This window comes from Haemaphysalis longicornis, unplaced genomic scaffold (assembly GCF_048455015.1).
Source record: "Haemaphysalis longicornis isolate Haplotype H1 unplaced genomic scaffold, Haemaphysalis longicornis Haplotype H1 scaffold_1, whole genome shotgun sequence".
In the NCBI taxonomy this organism is placed as follows: domain Eukaryota; kingdom Metazoa; phylum Arthropoda; class Arachnida; order Ixodida; family Ixodidae; genus Haemaphysalis; species Haemaphysalis longicornis.
In genome coordinates this window covers 4,960,600-4,984,597 of record NW_027526203.1, presented here as the reverse complement: position 1 = coordinate 4,984,597, position 23,998 = coordinate 4,960,600, and the positions used below count along the sequence as shown (strand labels likewise).

The window sequence follows — 23,998 nt, the reverse complement described above, 5'->3', positions numbered from 1 at the left end:
ACACTTCTCCCAATGCACCGGCACGGCCGCTGGATGACAGCGCACCTTTGATCAACCGGCCGTGGCAGCGGTGGCCGCCTGGACCTCCCCTATGCTTTTCTTTCTTCCATAGCCTCCAGTAACAGGGTGATGGGGACAAGAATCGCACACGAGTGTATCGCCACGGGGCGGCACCCAATCAAATCTTCAGGCTCGTAAAACTGTGTAACCCACCAGGGCGGATGGTAGCACACTGGCAACAGCAACACTTTATACCGGATGTACAAGTGCAGCTGAAGAAGCGGCCATAGCATTAGCGGTGGTGGACGCTCCAAGCTCCAACATTACCGTGCTCACCGACTCACAGACAGCCTGCCGACGGTTTGCAACGGGGAATATCACCGGCCTTGCAGCTGCCATCTTCCAACAACGACGAGAACTGCCAGAGACCCGCATTGTATGGATTCCAGCACATACTTCCCTAACTGGGAATGAGGTGGCGCATGCCACTGCCCGTGACCTTAGCCACCGGGCATTCCCAGAAGGGGAATAAGACGAACCACTTAGCGGCCCTCCGGTGCTGCACCCACTATCACAGAAGATTCAGCGTTAAAGGTCCAACGAGACGAAAGATCCAACGAGACGAAAGGTCCAACAGTGAAAATTCCGTCTCGTTGGATCTTTCGTCTCTTTGGACATTCAAACTCGGTGGATATTTCGTCTCGTTGGACATTCAGGCTCGATTGGACCTTTCATCTCGTTGGATCTTTCGTCTCGTTGGACATTCAGACTCGATTCGACCTTCCGTTTCGGTGGATCTTTGGTCTCGTTGGACATTCAGGCTCTCACTATTAAATGAATGTCCGGAGCACTCTAAAGTTACCGTGAATTACCTCTACCGCAATATGGCTGTGGGACCTTCTGCATTTTCTCATGCAAAAACTTTTACACGATAATTTGAAGTGAAATGTACGCCTGGCACCTCTGATTTCCGTCGCAAAATTTGAGTCTGCTTGCAAGGCTATTGACGACAGCAAGCTTGGACGTGAGTACTTTGCTGAGAGTACCCAAATATGACTTCAGTTTTTTCATTCGGACCTGTTTTATCATTCGTGCAAACTCTAAGGGTTTTTCTCATTTTTTTGTGTGCGATATCAGCGATAAAATAATGTTCCTGAGCATGCGCGTGGAAGGCACGTGAGCGCTAAGCAAACAAGTAAACAGTCACGTGCTATTCCATCCAAAAAAGGAGGGTGCTACGGCAGTCGCCTGAGCCCTCATTCGCACAGCCGTCACCTTCACCGTCACGGCACCGTCAGGTGAAAAAACCGCGACAGAGACGTAAACGGAGTAGCGTTCGTACTGGAGCTCTCCGTCAGAGTACAGGGTCGTCTACCTTGAATTGAGCGTGCTTAATATGAAAAATAAAGAAAATGGCTTAGATTTTACGTGTGCGCCCTTCTTGCGAAATTTAGCCGTAAAAATTTGTTTTCTGATTGGCTGGTTTACCACGCGTTGTACCGTCCCGTTGACGGAACGCAAATTTAGAGCTCGGCTTCCCGTCACCGTCGCACCGTTTTCGCGGAAAAATCTCCCGCGAAAATGTGGCCCATGACTGTGGTACCCAGGCTGACCTGGAACACCTCCTGTGGTTCTGCCCGCTGTAGTCGGCTCCCAGAGCTCGGGCCCTGGCCTCACTCCCGAGTGAGATAAGGCCGAACTCCCTTCAAAGCTGGGCTGCACCACCCCCGTGTACAACTGCAGCGGTCGCCAACGAACTTTGGCGGTCGCTAAACCAGTTTATGGATGATGCAGAAGCTTCTGCCACCGGTTCCCGGCTCGGACACATTGCCAGAACCACATCCCGTCACGACCGATGCCAGTGATCAAACGACGAAACGTTTACTGCTTTTTTTCTTTCACAGCAGCGTTAGATTGGCTTCAAAATGTGAAATAAACGTGTTCAACAACAACAACATGGCTGAAGACGGTGACGTGACGGGGTGAAAAACGGCTGTGTGAATGAGGGCTGACACTCACCGAGTACGCGCGCGAGTGTCCGTCAACTGCTCGCAGCCCGTAAGAGGTCGATGCGGATGAGGGTTGTATATTCTGTGTTCGGTCTCATCAAGGCGCCAATTTGATGTGTCATTTGTCATCCAGGATTTCACATATTGATCAGTTATTGAGATAAAACATCCAACTTTAATATCTTCCTTTCTGTAAATTCGTTTAAATTTCGCGTCCACGTATACAAATGATGTTATTGTGCTTCATGCTGTCACAAGAGCAAGTCCAAATACCAACTTCAAGCCTTGGAACGCCGTATGGAGGGACAAGGCGAGTGAATGAGATGCAGTCGCATCTAATAAAACGGAATAGCCGTGGCAATAACGACTGCTACCTTGACAGTTGTCCTTACCGAGTCCCTCATCCCGTATCTTTGTGTTTTACTATATATATATATATATATATATATATATATATATATATATATATATATATATATATATATAGCGAATCAGAAAATGGGAAATGAGGGGCTCCGTGAAATAAGACAGAAAATAAGGGTTGGCAGTCAAGAAAACCTCGGAAAGCAAAGGGGAGGTTGTGGTGGGTCATAGAAAGAGATGAAGAATTTTTTGAGTCGAAAAGAAAGTGGTGAAAAAATGCCCGCCGGGTGGGATCCGAACCCACGACCTCCAGAATACCGGTCTGGTGCGATAAACACTACGCTACCAGCGGGGCTGTTTCCCCAGCACTTTCTCGGGTATTTTATGTTAAGGTGTTTTTGTTTCCTGCACTTGGGGGTGGTAGCCAGCGCCACTCGGACTACTCGGGGTGAAGGGGACCTTCTTTTTAACCCCCGGGTCGTGACTCGAGTGTCTACGACATGTCGAGAGTGGTCGACCAGCGTTGAACCCTCTTAAGCTCCCTTTGGCACCAAGACTGCCAGAACAGAGGCCCTCGCTAAGCATGTAGCGAATCAGAAAATGGGAAATGAGGGGCTCCGTGAAATAAGACAGAAAATAAGGGTTGGCAGTCAAGAAAACCTCGGAAAGCAAAGGGGAGGTTGTGGTGGGTCATAGAAAGAGATGAAGAATTTTTTGAGTCGAAAAGAAAGTGGTGAAAAAATGCCCGCCGGGTGGGATCCGAACCCACGACCTCCAGAATACCGGTCTGGTGCGATAACCACTACGCTACCAGCGGGGCTGTTTCCCCAGCACTTTCTCGGGTATTTTATGTTAAGGTGTTTTTGTTTCCTGCACTTGGGGGTGGTAGCCAGCGCCACTCGGACTACTCGGGGTGAAGGGGACCTTCTTTTTAACCCCCGGGTCGTGACTCGAGTGTCTACGACATGTCGAGAGTGGTCGACCAGCGTTGAACCCTCTTAAGCTCCCTTTGGCACCAAGACTGCCAGAACAGAGGCCCTCGCTAAGCATGTAGCGAATCAGAAAATGGGAAATGAGGGGCTCCGTGAAATAAGACAGAAAATAAGGGTTGGCAGTCAAGAAAACCTCGGAAAGCAAAGGGGAGGTTGTGGTGGGTCATAGAAAGTCCGAGTGGCGCTGGCTACCACCCCCAAGTGCAGGAAACAAAAACACCTTAACATAAAATACCCGAGAAAGTGCTGGGGAAACAGCCCCGCTGGTAGCGTAGTGGTTATCGCACCAGACCGGTATTCTGGAGGTCGTGGGTTCGGATCCCACCCGGCGGGCATTTTTTCACCACTTTCTTTTCGACTAAAAAAATTCTTCATCTCTTTCTATGACCCACCACAACCTCCCCTTTGCTTTCCGAGGTTTTCTTGACTGCCAACCCTTATTTTCTATATATATATATATATATATATATATATATATAGCGAATCAGAATGGGAAATGAGGGGCTCGGTGAAATAAGACAGAAAATAAGGTTTGGCAGTCAAGAAAACCTCGGAAAGCAAAGGGGAGGTTGTGGTGGGTCATAGAAACACATGCAGAATTTTTTAGTCAGAAAGAAAGTGGTGAAAAAATGCCCGCCGGGTGGGATCCGAACCCACGACCTCTTGACTGCCAAACCTTATTTTCTGTCTTATATATATATATATAGATTCTGCTTTACAGTGGTAATAAGAACTCATCTGCATCTGGAGCATATTTTGTAGTTCGTCTTTCTCGGATCTCTATGTGTGCGAGCATTCTTGTAAGTTATTGTGAATAAAAGGTTTAGGTCAAGTTTAAAACTTGTTTAAATTTCTTGTTCTGTGTTGTACACCAGCTTTGATTCACAATCTCAACATTCCCAGTAATGTTCACAGACTTTCTCACTTGATTTCTTTCACAAATGTATAGTAATGACGCCTAAAGAATACACATCACAGGCTTAATTGCATGGGATTCGTTAGGTGCACTTGTTCAAGATGCTTTATAAAAGTTTTTATTGCAATGTTTTCAAAGGCGCATAGGTTTATCACAACCGAAATTTAGAGGCAATCCTCAACCACCTTATTCTGCTAACACTTCTAAATTTTGGTGCCGAAATCACAGCGTGAGGCTTGACGATCCGTGACTGGCGACCTTCTTAACACTTAGTGAAGGTAAAAAAGAGGTATGGTACTTACCTGATGCGGCATTCTCCAGCTGTGTATAAGACTTCTCTCTGACCGTCAAAAATCATTTAAAAAGCAAGGTGAAGGAAGATAATGTGGGATATGCCGGGTTTGTGGGCTTGGCGGGGCTGCAAGCTACCCAGACCACAAATACGACACAGCAACTATTGCCTTCTTTCAGCCGCCCTGTTTTTAAATGATTTCTGATTGTCAAAGAGGCGTTTTATACACAGCTGGAGATCACCGCGCAGGGTAAATACAAATTCTCTTTTTCACCTTCACTAAGCGTTAGGGCGATAGCCAGTCACGGTTGGCAAGCGTGAGAGCTTAGCGTGATAGTTTACCACGCCTAAAACAAGCGTGCAAAAATGTCATTTACTTACGCTTCGCAAGCGTTACGCATCGTGTGACTCATGCTTAGGAAGCGTGGTTTTTCAGCGTGAAAGTACATCACGCTTGGAACAATCGTGCAAAAAAATCGCCGACTGTATGCTTGCTAGGGGTGAAAAAATTTAGTGTAGCTGTAAATGCATTTGCGTCGGTGCCCATTCAAAAGAAAGGCGGTACAAAATAGTTGAGCTGCGACTCCAGTTTGACGACGCCGAGCATATGGTCCGTGCAATTACTGTACCAACGATTTGCCCGAACGCCCCAAGTAAGGCAATGAACGGTGCTTTCGTGAAACATGTCCGAAACTTATGTTACCCAATTGCTGATTAACGGACTGTCCCCAAGGATGGGTGGACCAAGGAATCTACCTACTCATAGGATCCGACCAGCTGTGGACAATAATGAGAGGAGACTTTATTCGCAGTGATGAAGTGCAAGGTTTAGTAGCTATAAAGACCTCGCTTGGATGGACGCTTCAAGGCTCTGTCCGGGAACCGAGTCCTGCGAATCAGACAACGGCAGGAGTGACTTGCGTGCTGAGTAGGTAGGCGCCACGCAACGAAGAATCAAAAGGGGACCCTGTATGGAGTCTACACAGCATCTTTGTTGTCCTATCTCCAGGGGCTGCATCGATCGCACGTCACACCACAAAAGGAACGGAAGCAAGGGCACTTAAAGGAGTACTGACACCAAATTTTGACGCCTAAGAAATGATATAATTGGCTTCATTAGTTTGTACAGATGCCTCACAAAAAATTTTGCAGCGATCCGAGGCCGGAATCACATCTAGAATCGATTTTGATTGTCCCGGCCGCGAGCTTCCACAAATCGGCAGCACTAGCGAAATCGCTTTCGGAGTAACGAAACATCGGCCGGCGTGTCTGGCCGGTTCAGGGTGACGTCATATAGTCGTTTTCGGAACCGGAAACGATATCCTGCGCTGCTGTTGTCGGTGATATTCGTTTAGGCAGGACACGTACGGGTGTAGGTGTGTGAGCAATGCTTGTAAACTTTGCGCACTTTGCGTGTTCGACGTCTTTGCTCTTCAGTTTGTGGCCGGCGCATGGTGTTCCCTTGCACTGGTGCCGAAAACCGCGCGGTGCCGGTACTGCGCGGTGCGCGATGTCGACGCGCCCCGCGGCGACGCGGCGGTGCGCGTCGCCGAGCTGGCCCAAGTTGTGCTATGGCAAGCTCGCGGAATGCGAAGTACTGCGCGTGGAAGCCTGTCCGAGCAAATCGACGATGACGCCAAGGTGCATTATTTTCCACGCGACGACATGCAGCGCTAAACGTGGACTGAGTTCGTGTGCGGCGGCCAACTGTCGCCCAAGCCAGCGGGCTCGGCGTTGCTCTGGTCAGCTTGGGTGTTGGGAACTTCAGGCTTAGTATCGTGGCGAATATTTGATCGCCAGTATCTGTACAACTGCGAATGACCATCCCTTACACAACTTTTCACCACACTATCATCCCCTTTTTCGCATACTGAGCTTTATTTTGGCGATAATTGCCGTTTCAGCGATCGGTGACCAAGACATCTGCCGCGGCCTGTTTTCATTCTAGCGCGCAGGTGGCGCGATCTTTCGGCCGCTCGCCGCACCGCGGAGCCGGCAGGGCTGTGTCGGAGCGCCGAACCTCCGCTGCCGGTGAGCGAAGGCTTACCATTGTGGCAAATATCAGAACGCCGCTTTTAAATTTAGCGCTGATAACAACCCCTAGCACACTTTTTCGCCACACTAACATCTATTTTCTCGCATGTGGAACTTCTTTTTCGCGATCAGATTGATTATAAGAGTGGCGACAAGCTGTTGCTATCATGAGTCTGCACCGGTTCGAGCCGCAGTGATATTAAAAAACGGACGACGGCGAAGACGTCGCCGGCCTAATCGCCTGGTCAAATAAAGTTGCTCTGTCTGTCGGGTGGCAGCGACTCATCCGAGTCTGACGATTCAGACGACATGTCGACTGCTCGGACGAGTGCGCACCATGTGCAATCGTAGCAGACGATGCGGCAAACGTCCCTGACGTCACGGGTGAGACCGTGACGTCAGACTGGCCCCTTGCAGGCTCGCCTTCGAACGGCCATTTTCCCGCACGGCGACCGAATTTGAAACTGGTTGGAATAAACGGGCTATAATTAATTCTGTGTTGGCGGCTGACGGCTTTCGGTTCGATTTTAGTAATTACTGGGCCAATAGGTATTCTTTACAGCATAAAAACTGAAAGCGAGAAATTTAGTGTCAGTACTCCTTTAAAGGGGCCATGCAGACAAAACACAAGTTTGGTTCATTCGAAAGATTACCTCGTGCCCGTACTGACACCACTTTTAGCGTAAACTTCGCTCAAATAAACTACATAATTAGAAAAAAATGGAATGGCCATGCGACTCACTAGCTCATTTTCCGCAACAGAACCTATGATGCCATAAGCCCTACTGCGCGATTGACTGAGGCCGGCAAAAGCAAACGCAAATTAGGCAGGGCTGATAAGCTTGCCGAACAAGTTGTTTGCGCTTAAATGTGAGGTACATTTTTTATAGCAGTAAGAATTGTGGGGTGAACTAGGAAGGTTACGGACGAACACGTAAACACGACAGTTAGTGCGGCAAGTTGCCGGCTGACACCGCTAACGCAGCCGTCTGACGCGCTGGACTTGTCTGAAGCAACACTGACCAACTGACACATGGTCGTTTACGTGAACATGTTTGTCGAGTCATAGCTGAAGTTTTAGGACACGAATAGTGTGAATGCTAATAAACATACGGCAGGTGTAGATGTCCGCCCAGAAGCAAAGTGCGAACACTAGCATTGATGATGATAATTATGATGATGATGATGATGATGATGATGATGACTAGAGGCCCCCCCCTTTCTATCGGGACGTCGGTTGTTACCAACCGACTTGCCCGTGTTATTCTACTTATTTGCCTTACCCTTAACTAACCTAACGGGTTAGCCCCCCTCCACCCCGGTTTTAAACTCCCATCGCTTCCCCCTCTTCCTGCACTTGCACACCTGTTTACCCCCCCCCCCTTTTCTGTTATACATTCTAATTCGATATATTACTGTCCCTACGTCCCACTCTCTTCCCTACTTTTCTTCCAGCGGTATTGCCCCAGGCAGCACAGGACTGTTCGGCCTTACTCAAGCCGGTGTACTTTGCCCGGTGATTTTCTGCCCGGCCTTTCTCCGGCAGCCATGTTCGGCCCTTGTCCAAATGTGGGCATTTTGGCCGTATACGGCCGTACTCCCATCACTGCCCAACGGCCAGTGTCCGCCGGCCAGTCGACCGGCTTACGTTCATACGGCCAGATTCCAGCCGTAGGGCTCCGGCCATCCCAAAGCCACCCGTGTGCGGCCGAAGTACGGCCACCGGAGGACAGCCGAGATGCGGTCGTCGGACTCCAGCCGGACTAAAGCTGCCGGAAATTCGGCCGTGCTACGGGCATTGTAGTTCAGCCACAGTACGTTAACTGTACTGAGGCCGGTGGACGAGCACTGCATGCAGCGCAAGCAGATGACTCAATCGCGCTGTGCAGCAGCACAAACCCACCATTTTGGGTCCACTGCACCCACATCAAAGTGAGCCCGCGCGCAACCACCAGCCGTCCAGCTTTCAGAGCAGCCTGGCTTAATTATCAGCGTCAGTTTACACCAAAATTAATTTATTGAACAGTGCTCAAATATGGTCGTTCCTTTAATTGCTGTGCCTCTTTTACTGTCGAATACAGCAAATATTCATTTCTTTGCAGAGCTGGAATAGATGTATTGTCCAGGTCCTGATATCTTCTGTGGGGCAGCTTACCTGTAATAAAAAAGGAAGGAGGGGGGGGGGGGGGGCAGCGGAAGGCGCATACTTTAGTTGGTTGAATTTCACAAAGATGAAAGCGCCGCTTTTAGGCAGTTTCTTTTGAGACAATACTTTCATTCTCTGACTAAATCAACTACTTTTACAATAGCTATATGACCAGTTTTTTGTATAGAAAACTGGTGTGAATGCCCTTATGAAGCGGTTCGGTACCGCACAAAACACTCAGCAGCATTCAATATAATTTACTTCACACAAAAATTATGTCCAGAATTTGCCCATTTTTCTTGCAAAGAAATTTTCTACTCGATCAACTTTTCAGATGATCTTTCACAGGGCTGATCCTAGAAGGGATCAAAGAAGTACTTTCAGTTTCAATATATTTTCTATGTTGTTTTCATGAGTTACGTGCACACTCCTTAATAGTCCAAAAGAACTTAATTTTCCTCTAAAGTCGTACTACGTTAAGAAAATTCTAGAAGTGTTGCGAATGACGCCCTTGTTCAGATGGCTGCAGTTGTGTCCCTCTGTGTTCACGCAAGGAAAGGCGTAAGACAAGAGTTTCATATTTTCTTTCAAACAAATAACTTAGTATTCATACAGCAAACCTTGCATACTGCAATGAATAAAGCAATAAATATTTCATTGTTCAAGTTTGAATGCGTAGGGTTCTCAACCCGTCGGAGGCGAACTTCCGGCTCCGCAAGTTTATTTATTTATTTATTTATTTATTTATTTATTTATTTATTTATTTATTTATGTATTTATTTATTTATTTATTTATTTATTTATTTATTTATTTATTTAATTATTTATTATTTATTTATTTATTTATTTATTTATTTATTTATTTGATACCTGCTTGCCCTTGCATGCATTACAGCAGGGAGATACATAACACTAAGCATCAAATATGAGACCAAATAACAAAATAATTCTACAAAGCGTGGTGAAAATCGTCATTATAAACAGTGGATAAATCATACGTGGAAGATAATTACACTCTCATCTTGATCTAAAATAAAATGAATCGCGCAAGGCGTCACCTTTAAGGAAAGTTAATAATTTGCTTCAAGCTAGCGATCCCACTTTGGGATATGTAGAATGGCGCTTGGATATACTCCTCCCCTTCTATTCTAGTTTTCGATTAATAGATATTACGAAAAAATTTCAACTTCAGGTTTCGTCTATGATCTTTCCCGTCTTACCATTTAAGTTTAATTTTACTTTCCCTCATCCTAAGTTGACAGTGCCAATACCTAATACAAATCGCACTGCCCTATTCTGTATGTTTTCGAGTGTATCAACCAGCTCTTTGCTGTAGGGATCCCAGAAAACACATGCATACTCCTACATTGAGCGCACATGAGTGAAATACGGTTGTTCTTTTAAGTTAGGGTGAGGTTCGCTGAAATTTTATTTCGGTAAGACAAAAACACGTGCAGCCGTAACTTTTATGTTGTGAACGTGCCTGTTTCTCTAACAACTCGTTAAATAAACTCCTCGTTATTTATATTCCCCGGCCGTTCTTAAAGCAGTGTAATTTACTGTATACGCATTCAATTGGAACGAAGGTTTTCTTGTAAAGTTGACGTTAACACACTTTTTAAGATTCAACGACTTTTCTGATCAGCACACCAGGATGTTATTAATTTGAATCATGCGGCAAGTATTCGGAATCACGTTCATTCGCTATAGTCCTGTAAATTACACAATTATTCGCGAATTCGCGAACATTTTTAACAAATATTTGAGGCCACACAAACAAAAGAGGGCCCGCAACTGAGCCTTGGGGAATTCCTGAGGTCGCGGGAACATATCCGGACGAACAACCATTGAGAGCGACCAACTGCTGTCTTAGAGAGGTATACTCGGCTATCCATGCAATAACCGATTCATTCAGTTTATTGCCCGGAATGTACTAACAAGAAGCTGATATGAAACACCGGCAAATGCTTTTTTGCCGCACAAGAAAATAGTCAGCTACTTTAAGCTTATCTATTGCTAGAGCCAAATCGTGCGTGAACTCAACAAGCTGCGTTGAGCAAGAAAAACCTGACGAAATCCGTGTTTGCTAGGATGCTGGCGATTATATTTAACCAAATGAGTCATATCCCAAGTGTAGCTAATCTCAATTTCAAACACCGCAACTAAATTAACATCCAGGCTTTGTGATTCACAAGGCTCTGTTGTTATGGCAAATTCAAAATAACACTTGTCTCTAAATAGGCAGTCATAAAATCCCATGAAGTAACATAGTGCAATGCACGAAGTTGAGCCTACCAATGCACGAGCTTAGCCTCTTCTACGTTTATCACAAACAATATAGTGCACATTGTTTTTCGCAGTATTATTGTGAGAAGAATAGCCGCAAACATGCGCTTTGGCGCGCCCTGCCTTTCTTTGGTGGGGAGTCCTTGACATGGCGCCGGTTGAGCTCCTGCGTGGTGGCCGCTTGCTCGACACCCTTTAAGGCCACTTATTTCGGTGAACCACCGCCATCTCGGGTCGGACATCGCTGCCAGGTCGATGTCTCCACTGGTCTCCATTTCTTGAGGGGGCGAATAGCCTCGAGCTGATGCGTCGACGAAACCGGCGGGCGAGGCCTTGTAGTGGCTATGACTGGCGAGGCTTAGCTCACCCGTCGGTGTGGCACAGTCTTCTTGTGGCAATAAATGGCATTTCGATGGCCTAAACGTTTCCCTGGTAATGTCCAGTGAGTCCTTGCCCCCTGCCCATTCACCTAGAACACTCATTACTGTTTGACAAACGAGGTTCGTTCATTTAAAACGCATAAACACCGAGCGGATGAAAAACGTGTCTGCGCCATTCGACTCCCTAACGGCTCTTTCTTCACCCAGGGAAAAACCGGTCCTACATCGGCGGGTCTTCTTCCAAGCACGTCTGTGCATGAATTCTCGGTGCCCAGACGCGCGCCGTTGTTGTCATAATGACGTATAACCTGATACCTTACGAAGGCCGGTCTCCTCTTGAACAACGGTTGCCGAAAATTCTGCGGCCGTTCGCTTGCCGTAATTCGGCCGAGGACCGCTAACCAAATGAACAACGTACGTTCTGAGGCCGTAAGTCGGCCGGTCTCCTTAATAACACCGGCTGCGCGAAGAAAACGAATATTCTGCCGCCGAACGCGCGGTTCACCGCTGAAAGAGCGGATGCGCGGCAGCCGCGCTACGGCCGGTCTCCTTTCGAACCCCAACCGCCACAAGAATACGGATATCCTGTGGCCGGTCGCTTGCCGTGCTTCGGCTGAACACCGCTTCCCGAAGGAAACACGGATGCCCTAAAGCCGTACTCCGGCCGATTTCTTTCTCAACATCGGCAGCCGAAAGGCAACTGAATATCTTGCAGCCGGACAGCTGCCGTTATGCGTTTGAACACGGGCAGCCAGAGAAATACCGAAGCGCTGGTTGCCGAATGTTGGCCGTTCATCGTATGATCAGTGGCTGCCAGAACCTGGATGCTGGCCGGACATGCCAGAAAGCGGCCATAGACGGGCCGGTCTTGGGACACACTTTCTGTGCCGCCTGGGGCAGCGCCGTCTATGGAAGTGGGCGATAAACAAGATAATCAAACGGGTGCCTGTGAGATGGGAGTATCCCCGGTCAGCAGACCATATTTATAATTTTAAGGCCCTGCTCTTAAGACGTCATTGTCAACGTCACGAAAATGCACGAATTAGCGGGATAATTGAAATTTTGACTTAAAATGTTTAATTTATCAGTGAAAAAAGCTTCGTTTGCTGCCGAACAAGCGCTTAGTGCCCTATAAAACACTAAATATTTCGAATAAAACAAAGTTGAATTTTGTCTGCATGACCCCTTTAAGGGATTTGAAGTGGATTTATAGGATCAAGGACAACCCAGCAAGCATCCAAGTTGCCCAGAGCCAGATAAGACATGTTAGATGCGTGAGCGCGAACATTCGCTTTTTAAAGAATTGAGGCAGTTGCCGACACCACCTTAGGCTTTACAGGTCACCGACATGTCCAGTGAGCCAAAGCCTACGAATTGTGATTGTGAGCCAGGGATCAGACGCATTCCATGCCGAAGTCAAAACAAGCTTTGCTAACCAATACAGCCACGAGGGATTACCGGAATGGCCACCGGCCCCGTGAACACAGCAAATACTGTTTAAGTTATAATAATCTTAACACGTCGGAAGCAACGCGGGTTCCAACCTGGACGCGCCGGAAGAAAGCAAGTAACCAACGGTGGAATAACAAGATTCTCAAAGTTGAACTGGCCTGAACGTTAGCGTTTCACAACGAATTGCGGTGCTATGTTTAAGCCAGGAGCCATTTGCTGCATTACGTTCTTTGGATCTTTTGTGACCGGGACTATGTTGAGAATTGTAGAACAGGGAGCTCCTGGCACATACCGCCGCACTATCATCATCATTGTACATTTTATCAGTCATCACCATTAAAGGGGTTCGATCGGGGCTCTCACGTCTCCGTTCCCTGGCGGCTCAACCGCAGCAGGGTGGTCGCTTCGCGGCACCAAGATTGCTACTCGGCACTAGAGGGGGGGACGGAGGGGGGGGGGGGGGTTCAGGGGACAAAAGAGAGGGCAGGCGAAAAGGAGGGGATAGGAACGGAGACGCGTACAAATGTTTGTCCCTTTGCGGGCACTATAGTCTTTCATCTAAAGCTGTGCCCTTCATGAAACATAGAGGGGCTTTTGTTGCCTCCTGCAAAGTCGATGGCAGGGGTCTATGCCCTAAAATGGTCTCTACTGTGGATGGTTGATTGTTCAATCGGCTGAGCTCGGCGGCCAACACGCCTCTTTCCGATGAATACGGGGGAGAACGACAAAGCACGTGCTAAATTGTCTCTTCAACCTCGCAGACGTCGCAGTGGGTGCTACTGGCCATCCGATGAGGAAGAGTGGCCAGATGATGCGCTGGGGGAGGGTAGCCGGTATTCTTCCTAGTATGGTGGTTGCACCTATATAATTGCGCCACTCTGGTAAGTGCGAATGTTATTTTTTCCAGACGAGGCTGCCCCAAGGCATTGGTATGTACGATACGTCCGCGGTGTACCCCGCCGCGTCTTTTTTATTAGTGTTAGCGAAGGTGTGCACGCAGCCACACTGCCATGGCCAAGGAGCAAGCGGTGTCTTTTGCGCGGCGTTAGGAATCAAAAGTACCACCAGAGTCCTTGGACTTTGGTAACACTTTGTGTGCGCATTGCCTTGTCTGGACAGGCAGGGAGAGTGGTTGTGCTGTTTTATAAAAACCAGTATCTTTCATATTCTTTGCTTATGAAGCAGGACAAATTAAACCCATGTGCGAGGACGGGTTATACAACGCAGTGTTCATTGCAGCTACCTGTGGAAATGCACTTTACGCAAGTGTATTAAAGTTGGTCGCATATCTCCGCGAAAAGGGAGTTAACTTATACCTCTAATGTAGACTTTATGCCTTAAGGCATAATAGCGCAATAAAAAAAGAATGATAAAGGACCAAATGAAAAACCAGGCTTCTTGAAATGCACATGCCGACATCGAAGTGGTGTAGAAACCAGAATTCAATCCACCGCTTGAATAAGTGAATCCAATCCACCGTATGAATAAATTAATGAAACCGCTTCTTTCTATAGACGTTGGTCTCTGCAATGATGCTTGTAATAAAAGTACCACTAAGGTTCTGAATTTCGGCATAAACGCTTTGCAGAATCAGCACTTATAAAACGTACGCTTTACCGCTTTTGTTAGCGAGCAAAAGTGGTCGCAATAAAGTTTTCTTTAACATGTGATATTGCTGGTTGTCCTGCGAAGAAATATGATGTCAAAGCCTTGGACAGATAGTGGCAACATCCGGTGCCTATTAGTCTAGTAAAACCTGCTGCACTGAAACGTAGCCAAAACGGCGGCATTCAGCAGGATGGCGTTGCACGAGTTCTGCGACATTAATTTTGTAATGTTCGGATAATAAGTATTCGCATTAGGCGGATAACCATCGGCCGTGAAAAGTGCAATACTTTATTTCTTTAGTGCATAAAAAAGAAACGAGAAACTGCTGGTTGTCGTTTGAGGTCATCGCGTGTGCGTCTTTCAAGGACGTAGCCGCCAGGCCAGTGGACCACGTATGGCCGGCCCGTCTTAGTCTCCTTAGTGCTTGTGCTCTTGAGCATCGGGGTCACAGGCGGTGGCCGCGTTGTGGATCTCCGTGATCTGCGCAGCCTGCGAATATGCGGGTAGACAACATTAGGAAAAGCCTCAAGCAGTGGAAGCGCCTATTCTGCCCTCATCGTGCTATCGTATACCATACAAGAGGCAAACTTCACTTATAGAAATGTCTTCGTTTGGTAACAGGTGCTGTACAATGTTTTAAACAGCTACGAAGAAAGTAGGGTCCTTAGCAGCTTTCCCCTTGCGAGGTGCCAAAGTTGCTTCTAACGAGCCACATCTACAATTCGCGGTATGTTGGCCGGCCCCACATTTGGAACATATTTCTCCTGGATAGTGAGTATCTTCGGTCGTGGGCGATAGCTCAAGAATTTGACAGTGAGCTCGTACACCGCACAAAAAAAAGGTGTCTAATATAACATTATTCAGCGGGTACTCTGGATATTTCATATTAAAAATTTTCAGATATGCATAGGGTGCGTCCGTACGGTTCTAAAAGAAGTCTCATTCACGTATTAGGGCACCGGAGTTGCACTTGGGATATGTGGCGCAACAGTAGAAGGTTCCAGAATATTTCGATTACATGGTTTTTTACATTACGCAGAAATTACAGCCCGTTGTCCACGTAAATATGTCTATATACGCCATTCATAACAAGATATAGCAAGACGGGGGTGTCGATTATGTCGGCAATGACTACTGTAAACATATAACAAGTGTAGGCGTTGCTGTGTCAACGGTAGTAACAACTGCAGTCGATATAACGTTGGCTGAAAACCTGTAGGCATTCCAGTGTGACTGCCTGAACGCCTCCCACCCTTCTTGTTTATAAACATGCTGTCGTACTGATGCTGAGGGGGCCGCATCTTTTTGTGCCTCATGGCATTTGTTACACAGGGCAAATGAAGCAAAGCTTAAAATCCCCTACACTCTTATGACCCAATCAATTTAAGTAAACTAAGAATGAGGAAGTCCACAATTACATCGCTTGGAGGAGCTAGTACTCACCGTGAAGTACTTGGCCATTGCACCCTCCTGTTTGGAGAAGGAATACAAAAGAGCTGATTAGCCATCTTTACCAGCACACAGAGTTCTTTTTTCTTCTTGATAAGATTTTGCGCCCCAGAAATCGATTTTTTTTAAAATGTATGTTTGAATGCAACATTTTTGTTCACCCCACTATGAGAAACTGCATATCGCAGGCAAGCCATACGGAGGAATCAGTGACCCAAGCAAACAAGTAATTTAAATTCTATGAGCGAACAATTGCGCTGTGGCTTTTTTTTACTGGCTCAATAATATCTGCTAGCAAATCTACTTAGGTATTCACGCAATACAGAATAACAACAATTAACGAATAACTGAGAAAGTGGGTACTCAATAATGCAGTGATAAAGTATACCGGACATACGAATTAACACGAAGTCCGGACTTTTCAGGCACCAATAAAACAACATAAACGCTATTACCAACGTTGAAAGTTAACCTACGGCCCATAAAGATCCGTTTATATTAGTTATGAATTGCTGTATTTGGGACCAGAGGGCTACATTCTGAAAGGGACCATGAAAAAAAACTACGATATTGTTCATTAAGAAGACTGTATTGGCGCAGTAACCATAGTTCCAATTTTGACGCAAACGTTCCGTAACTCCGCAGATATTAAGGAAAACAGATGAAGCAATGGCCACTCACAGGCCGCTTTTATGTCTTAACGTCACACGGATATGTTTGTGCCACTGGCGCCAGCAGGCTTACGCCCCGCTAATCTACATTACTTGAATTCCAACGTGCAGTTGACACACTAGTAACCAAATGTTTTAGTAATTTCTCTTTTAAGTTACTGCTGGCGTAGTGTAGCGCGAAATTTAAAATTTCAAAGTTTGTATTTTTTTAAAGGTGAAAACTATGTTTCGGGGTGGAATCGAGCCGAGTGCATTACCAAAAGCTATGTATTTCAAACAAAGACGTATTTTGTCTTCATGGCCCCTTAAAACTGCCTGCGAGTCTGATTCACAACAACAACCTGATTGTCCTATCATGGCGATCAGTCAAGCAACGTATGCTATCAACGCTGCGCTGCACAAGATTTGAGCAGAAAAATCTGGTCTGCGCAGATGGCGTTGTACATTTCGCGATAGCGTAGCGCAGATAAAATTTGATAAACCATACCTCTCGTCCCGCCTTGCAATTTGTGAAATTTTTTTCTTTGGACCCCACGAATGCACATTCAGGTGCATTGTGCGACTTGTGGTGCAGCAGACCATCGGTAGCTATTTGGAGTGTACAGCCCCAGTATGCGCAGCATCTGAGCCCTGCCACCTTCACTCCACTGGTACCATCTATTTATTTTTTCTTTCTATGCGCTGTTGGCGCAGTCGCGCCTTTCGCGTTTCTTCATGGCAGAATCGCGAAATTACTCAGTGCAAGCGGCCTCCAGGGCCTCATGAATTACGTGCAGCACGGCTGGGGTTTCCCTACAAAACTTAATGAAGTGCTCGTTATGCTACACCCAAGTTTAATTCAGGAAGCTAAACAGTATCGCATGCTAATGGTACGAGGTTCCGAATGTATATCGCCGCGGAACATGGATATCGCCGCGGGAAATAAAAGAAAACTGCTGCATTTTGTTTGCCTAATTGCTTCAGCTATTTTGAGTAATCGCAATGCCGTGAAAATAACACGTTCATTTTAAGGCTCGGGTGTTTTTCAAAGCCTGAAACTTGCGAATACATGGAACAAAAATAACTACGCGATAGTTCTGTTGCACCCCATGAACTATTGCCACTCACTCCCTTCCCCCCCCCCCCCCCTGTATATACGTAAAGACAGCGCCCTTAAAGACCAATCATTGCTATTGAATTGGTAAAAGTAGATCAATGGCCAAGTCCACCATATGGTTCGACCGGAAAAATCGGGATCTGTTCTTTGTCATTAGTCATTCCGGGCGCGGCGTTTTGTATTGCGTGATGTGCTCCAGCCCAGCAGTAAGGTATCATGTCGGGGCTCGCCATATCTTAAACTGCATCCGTAGGCTCAACGATTCGTCCTTAAGGCACATTGTGGGGAAGCGCATTCAGTGGTGTCTCTTAGGTTATTTTGTTGAGGGCTAGCACTGGTCGCTCTTTGCTGTTTTTTTTTTGTGCGTGCGCAATCCCTGTGGTTTCATTTCAGTAGTCGTTCTTCGTTTATAACACGTCGTTTCTTCAGAGAAACAGGAGAAAATTACCGTGCTCTACATTCGCATAGTGTTTTTAACATCTAATACCACGCTGCGGAAGCCGTTTATCTGCGAAGGAGTAGCACTACTCCCTCAAAAAGTTGTATCAAGAAGGAGGACACCAGGAAGACTTACCAGGTCGTTTCCAGCGCAGAGCTTCTTGATAGCGCACGCCCTGTCGGTGCAGTTCAGCTGTTTCACGGCCTCATCGAAAGCTGCGTTCGTCTGCAAACAAAAGGAGGCCCATTACAATTCAGCGGCACTATTACACGACCTCATGTTGTTTGGAAGCGGCATGGCAGGTGTATGGAGGAAGAAGGTTACCTGCCCATTCCAATGCTATACGACCGTCTGGAAGCCTTATCGGGCCTCCGTACTAGATAAGTACGCTTAAAAACCACGAAGCCACTTCGTAGCCACTGAATCTATTTATTTGCCGTCGCTCAAACATCTTTCTCGCCTATCGGGAGCTTGACATTCGGGCGGGTCATGAAACCGACTAGATGTGTCTCCTTCTATCGGCCGGCCCACGAATCGATAAGAGTAAAAAGTATGATTCATATTTTGCATAATGAAGAAACTCGGTTCCACACACATAAAGTAGAAAGCGTACTGCTTGTCGCTAGTTCTAGGGGAAAGGTGAAAGCAGATTGGGGTTGGCGGGGAGGTTCACCGAAAGCTGCTTTGGCTAGACGGGTAGCTGAAGGCGGGGCGGGGTGGTCGAGGGAGGGGGCGCGCCAAGCAATCTACGAGCTGGGATAATTTAACAGTTTGCATCTTTTCTTCGTTCTTGGAAGCACTAGGAAGGTATAGTCACTGCAAGCACAGACCATCGTTCTGGGATTCGCTCATCGCCGATGATAAAAGTTTTCAATGTAGCAGTGACTGATTTTCAGATTGAGGCCAAAAGAAAAAAAAACGCTCTTGTGTCGAGATTTAGGCGCCCGTTAAAGATCCCCAGGTGGTCAAAACTAATCCAGAGTCCTCCACTACGGCGTGCCTCGTAGCGCAGCTTTGGCGCGTTAAACCACAAAATTTGAAAATACTGTTTTCTGGCTCTTTTTTTTTTTTTGAACTCTTCTCTAATGTAGTTACCAAATCGCGTCCATTGGCCGTCTTCAATCGCAGCAATAATGGTGAAACTGAAGTCGGCCAATGGCCGCCATGAAATCGCGGTGACATCGCGTGGGCGCAGGAAGAGCGCCTGGGCTTCGAGGAGAAGGAGGAGGAACAACTTTATTTGGTCAACAATCATTTAGTTGTTAGATTACTGATGAGCTTCTTCCTGACTCGGTGAGGTGGCCAGAATGGCGACTTCCAAAGCCCAGTACACGGCCTGAATTTGGGTCTTAGGCTCGGAGCTGGTCACCGCATTCTCCCATTCTCTTTGGTTCGACAGGTGCCATTCGGCTTTATATTGGAGCTCAGGGCTTTCATATAGGATGTAAGCTAGGTCGGCTTTTTCGGCCTCACACATTCTGCATTTTGGGGTGTACAGACCTGGGTACATTAGGGCCAATTTATAAGGGTTCAGGAAGGCATGAGATTAGAGTTGCCTCCATGTCGCTTGCCGGATTTTCGTTAATGAATCATGAGGGGCAGGGTAAACTAGTCTTTCATTTCTGTAGTGAGACGTAATCTCTTGAAAAGTAACCTTACGCTCCTTAGACCCTCGAACGCACGATTGGTCAACCGCCCGGTTGACGCGTTAGCGGGCGAAACTGTGGGCCGCCTCGTTCCCTGGATGGGACGAGTGCTCAGGAATCCAGATAATCTGGATCTGGCGGGGTTAGAACTGATTTCTTAATAGAATTTGAGAGCTTCGAAGAACGCGGGGAGTTCCGCAGCTGGTGCATGTCTAGAGTGCACTATTGTTTTTTTTTTTCTGCTTTCAGTTCACATCTCGACTATGCGAAAACAGTGTCGTTATCAGGCTGCGTATATTACTCCCGCCTCTGTCAGCGATTAAGCAGCACAAAATTGAGATAGTGGAAAAAGGAGTGCTTTCAAAGCGAAGCTATGGTTTCTCGTATTAGCTGTAATGCATATATGCTTCTTCCTTTTGGAGTTCAAAATAAACTGCGTGAGGACACTGCATGACAGTAAATGATAAAGGCAGCCAATTATATGAAATCAACGACAAACACACTTTGCTAAACTCTCCTTTTGAGCGATTTTAAATACTACGGCCTACTGAGCAGTCATTGCCAAATCAAAAATCCCAACATGACCTTCGATTGTTAACTCAGCTTGAGAAATATTGTGGCGCCTCCAGAAAATGAGCTGAACTCACCTGTTTAGAAAGCATCCCCTTAATGCAGTCCAACTCCTTGACCAGATCCGCGTCGCTCTTACCTGAAAACGCGTAAAATAAAGAAATATTTAGCGATGGCCTGTTCAGCCCAGCCCTGATAATGATTCCCCGCGTACCTTATCCTCGTTGTCTTGCCCCGACTACGATAGTGGCTATAAAGGCCTTATTTCGGCCTTAACGTAGCGACGTTAGTTTTTTTTTTTAATGGGGGGGGGGGGGGGGTGTCGATTTAATCTTGTCATGTACCATAAGTAAGGTTGTATCAAACTGACAACGTAGCATCACAGCTTTCTTCAATGTGCAAAGGGCTGCCGAATTCCTAACTGTTTCTTGACTCTTTATTCAAAGCAAAGCAAGCCATTATTCACATAATACGATGCCTCCGATTGTAGGTGATAACCAAAGGTGATCCGAATTGTATGAGTCTGTACCTGTGCTGGCAGCAAGTTCAGGATTCCTTTTCGTTTCTTTTCGTTTCATGTGTTGCATATGTCTGCTTATGGAAGGGAAGAGAGGGAGATGTGGCGGAGAGGCCTTCTCGTATTGTCTGCCGATCGCCGCCGGTCGTCTGGTTCCGTTTTACTGAAAGGCGATTAATTTTTCGGAGACCCCAAAGGCACTAGTCGTAGTTTCAAACCAAGGGTGTAAAGTGATCACTCTAAAAGCTAATTTGAGAATTAAAGCTAATTAGGTACAGTTACTTCCCAACATTTTTGTTTTGGGTGGCAGATGAGTATACCACCAACGTGTTTATCGTGGAATCTAAAAAAAAATATTAACTCGACTTTGTCGTATTTTTTGACAAGTTGGTAAATCAAACTACTCGTAACTTGTATACTAGAGCTAATCGGCCAAAGAACTGGCTGGTACACGCACTGAAAAATCATAAGGTTCATCATCATTAACTTTTCATTTTCTCGTTCGAACTATGCTAAGTTGTGTGGGCAACTTTACATCACTCGGTTTTAACATGGTTTCCTGAGACTATTAACCTTACGCGATCGATTTTGTGCGGCACTGAGCTAAACTTCTACGCCCCGACTCGTTCGGTTGAGTCACGTTGTTGGCCTAATCGCACTTGGCTGAAGGGCTACCCACTGAAGCACAACGTAGAAGCGACTTTGGCCCGTCTGGGCGAGCTCACCAGTAGCTTTGGGATGCAGGGTTTGTAATTTAACTGTGAACGACTGCTTTTGGGCTGCCACGTTTGTTCACGGGCCTCGGACTCCTCTTTTTCTGAGCTCTTTTCAGTGGAGCCAGTTATTTGAAAGAAGAGAAAATGTATTTCAAGTCTGCGGGATGCTCCAGATGGGCCTTGTATCATACAGCGACAGAACTAATAAATATCCGAATTGTGTGCACGCGACAAGTAATTAGAGATGAGCTTCATTGCCCTGGAGCGTTTAAAACTATCCAGACGTACAACTTCCTGAGGCAAGATAGAGTACGGCGCGGTAAATTAATTTGTTGTGTAGATGTACTAGTTTTCGATCGAAACTTTGCGGCGCAAAGATATACATTTTATTCGACCACCATACTTTCATTCGAATACTGCCGGCGTGAGGACGCAGTTACCGTGTGAAGGCTTGTACTACGTGTTCAAATCGGTACGGGATGTGCCTTCCTGGCTTGCTGCCTATTTTCGCACATTTGAAGATTCTAGAGTTAAACCTGGATATAACGAAGTTGATAAAAATTGCCATTTGTTTTATACATGCGGGTTTTTGTTACATGCAGGTTTCGAGTTAAAGCTCGCGGGAATGAAGCAGAAACAAAACCAAAATGCTGGGCATCACTGAAGGTGAACTCACCATTCAAGGATTTATTTATCTGGGAAAAACTGAGCTAGGCACTATACAGCGCTGCAAAGAAGCTAGGTCACTAACCCCGCTTATTCACAAACGTTCTGCCTTCTGACACTTTTCGGTGTCTTAACAAGTTTCAAGAATCAAACTTCTGCTGAGAGGGCGCCTTTTCTGGAACTTGATGCTCTTTTCTGCGCTCAAAATTGTCGAGAGGGTGCTATCTGAGATACCGTATACCGGACGGCGACGTTCCTCGTTCTCACCGGCACAAACGGAATTTAAAATTGCGAGGGTGACTTCAAAGGACGAAACTTTTCGTTTTATGGCAGTAGAACTCATCACCGATGAACCGAAACCAGAGGTAGCAGTGGAGACGCGCGATTAAACGCGGATAGGCAGGCCTAGCACCTCAAAAGTATCTAACAGACACAGTACTCACACATGGAAATGCACAGTATTTTGCCGTGCGGGCGACATTCACTAAATTCGTGCATTTCGTTAGCTGGTTTTTCAAAAAAAGTGCAAAAACTAAAGGCCCACCATCGTAGCGAATTCGTTACATAACGGTTAACCGTCACAACGCCTTCGTCACATAGAGGTCGCAAACACATCGATTTCAATGGGGCTGGAAATGGGGAATCGCGAAACTTCGTTAAATCCAAGAATTCGTAACATAGACGTTCGTTGCATCCAGGTTTAACTGTATTGCGAATACAATTGACACAGTCTACGACCCATTTCACTGAAACGTGTTGTACTCCCTCCCAGCCGCAGCTCAAAACGTGGTCGGAGAGATATGTTCCCCGCAAATCCCTAACGACGGCGATCATACGTATGTAAGTATTTCGTGCTGCGTTTTGCACCCATGGGTGGTGCGGTATCGCATTTTTGGAGCTGAGCAGCAAGTTTAGGTAACTGAGACTGCTACACACTTGGCATTCAGCATATTTGATTTTTTTGTTGGCCAAGAAAATTATTTTAAAATTTCTAAGGAGTGGAAAAGGGGAAGGGAAGCAACAGGAGATTTTTTTTTCTTCAATAGCATACAATGGGGGTGGGGGGATGCACGTGCCCAACTTATGAACAGCTCTAGGCTATTGCCCCATTTTTTTCTGCTGTCCCTCAATACAGCCCAGGAGGTTGATGATCGCCGTATCGAAACTTACTGCAGAGTTCCAGATGATGGGCCGAAGCCACAACCACGAGGGCGACCACCAGGAGCGAGGAGGCAACGACAGCGTTCATGGTGACCGTCTAGTCGAAATACTTGGTGGCTCTAGAAGAAGGTGTAGGGCTGAAGACGTTCTTGCTAGCAACAACCCAGGTGCTTATATACACGTTTAGGCGCCCACGGGGTTCGGAAAATAACGGAAACCCGCGCTCCTTCTCATTGGCTGAGGATGACGATGGGCTCCGTCACGGCTCCCCATTGGTCCCCCTGGCCAGCCGCACACAGACCGTCCAACCACAAAGCCCGCACGCTGCTTGCGCGTGCTGTCGCGAGTCCCGCTTAGTCAGCGCTCAACCTGCTTCCGATGTACGATTCAAGGACGGCTCCGCGCGCTCATCGGCACGCTGTGGGCCAAATAAAGCAGGAAGCAGAAATAAAACGTCGCCATTGCGCCAAGCGCAGCAATTCGGGGGAGAGGACCCGCGGGGTTGCTTGCTTCTCGCTTCCCTTGCAACGTCAGTCATGGCGTTGCAAAGCGAGAGCCGAGGCGCCACAAGGAAGTGCGAGCGGCGACG

At 46.8% G+C, this 23,998-nt stretch overlaps 1 protein-coding gene across 1 annotated transcript; it reads right to left on the bottom strand.

The window, feature by feature from the left end:
• Nucleotides 1-14,750: 14,750 nt before the first annotated feature.
• LOC144174939 (antimicrobial peptide microplusin-like) lies at nucleotides 14,751-23,571 on the bottom strand. The gene is made up of 5 exons (XM_077703934.1): nucleotides 23,419-23,571; nucleotides 20,427-20,488; nucleotides 18,269-18,358; nucleotides 15,922-15,948; nucleotides 14,751-14,967 (listed from the first exon to the last, which is right to left on the bottom strand). Exons 1-5 carry the CDS (start codon nucleotides 23,495-23,497, stop codon nucleotides 14,896-14,898), a joined length of 330 nt encoding a protein of 109 aa, XP_077560060.1. The 5' UTR covers nucleotides 23,498-23,571; the 3' UTR covers nucleotides 14,751-14,895.
• Between the last annotated feature and the right edge of the window lie 427 nt (nucleotides 23,572-23,998).

What these genes read in the sequence shown, in the direction of transcription:
- LOC144174939 (XM_077703934.1), bottom strand. Translation starts at nt 23,497, where the DNA reads ATGAACGCTGTCGTTGCCTCCTCGCTCCTGGTGGTCGCCCTCGTGGTT. An exon ending in CCATCATCTGGAACTCTGCA is followed by an intron (nt 20,489 to 23,418) that starts GTAAGTTTCGAT and finishes ACGCGTTTTCAG; the next exon opens with GTAAGAGCGACGCGGATCTG. An exon ending in AGGGGATGCTTTCTAAACAG is followed by an intron (nt 18,359 to 20,426) that starts GTGAGTTCAGCT and finishes TTTTGTTTGCAG; the next exon opens with ACGAACGCAGCTTTCGATGA.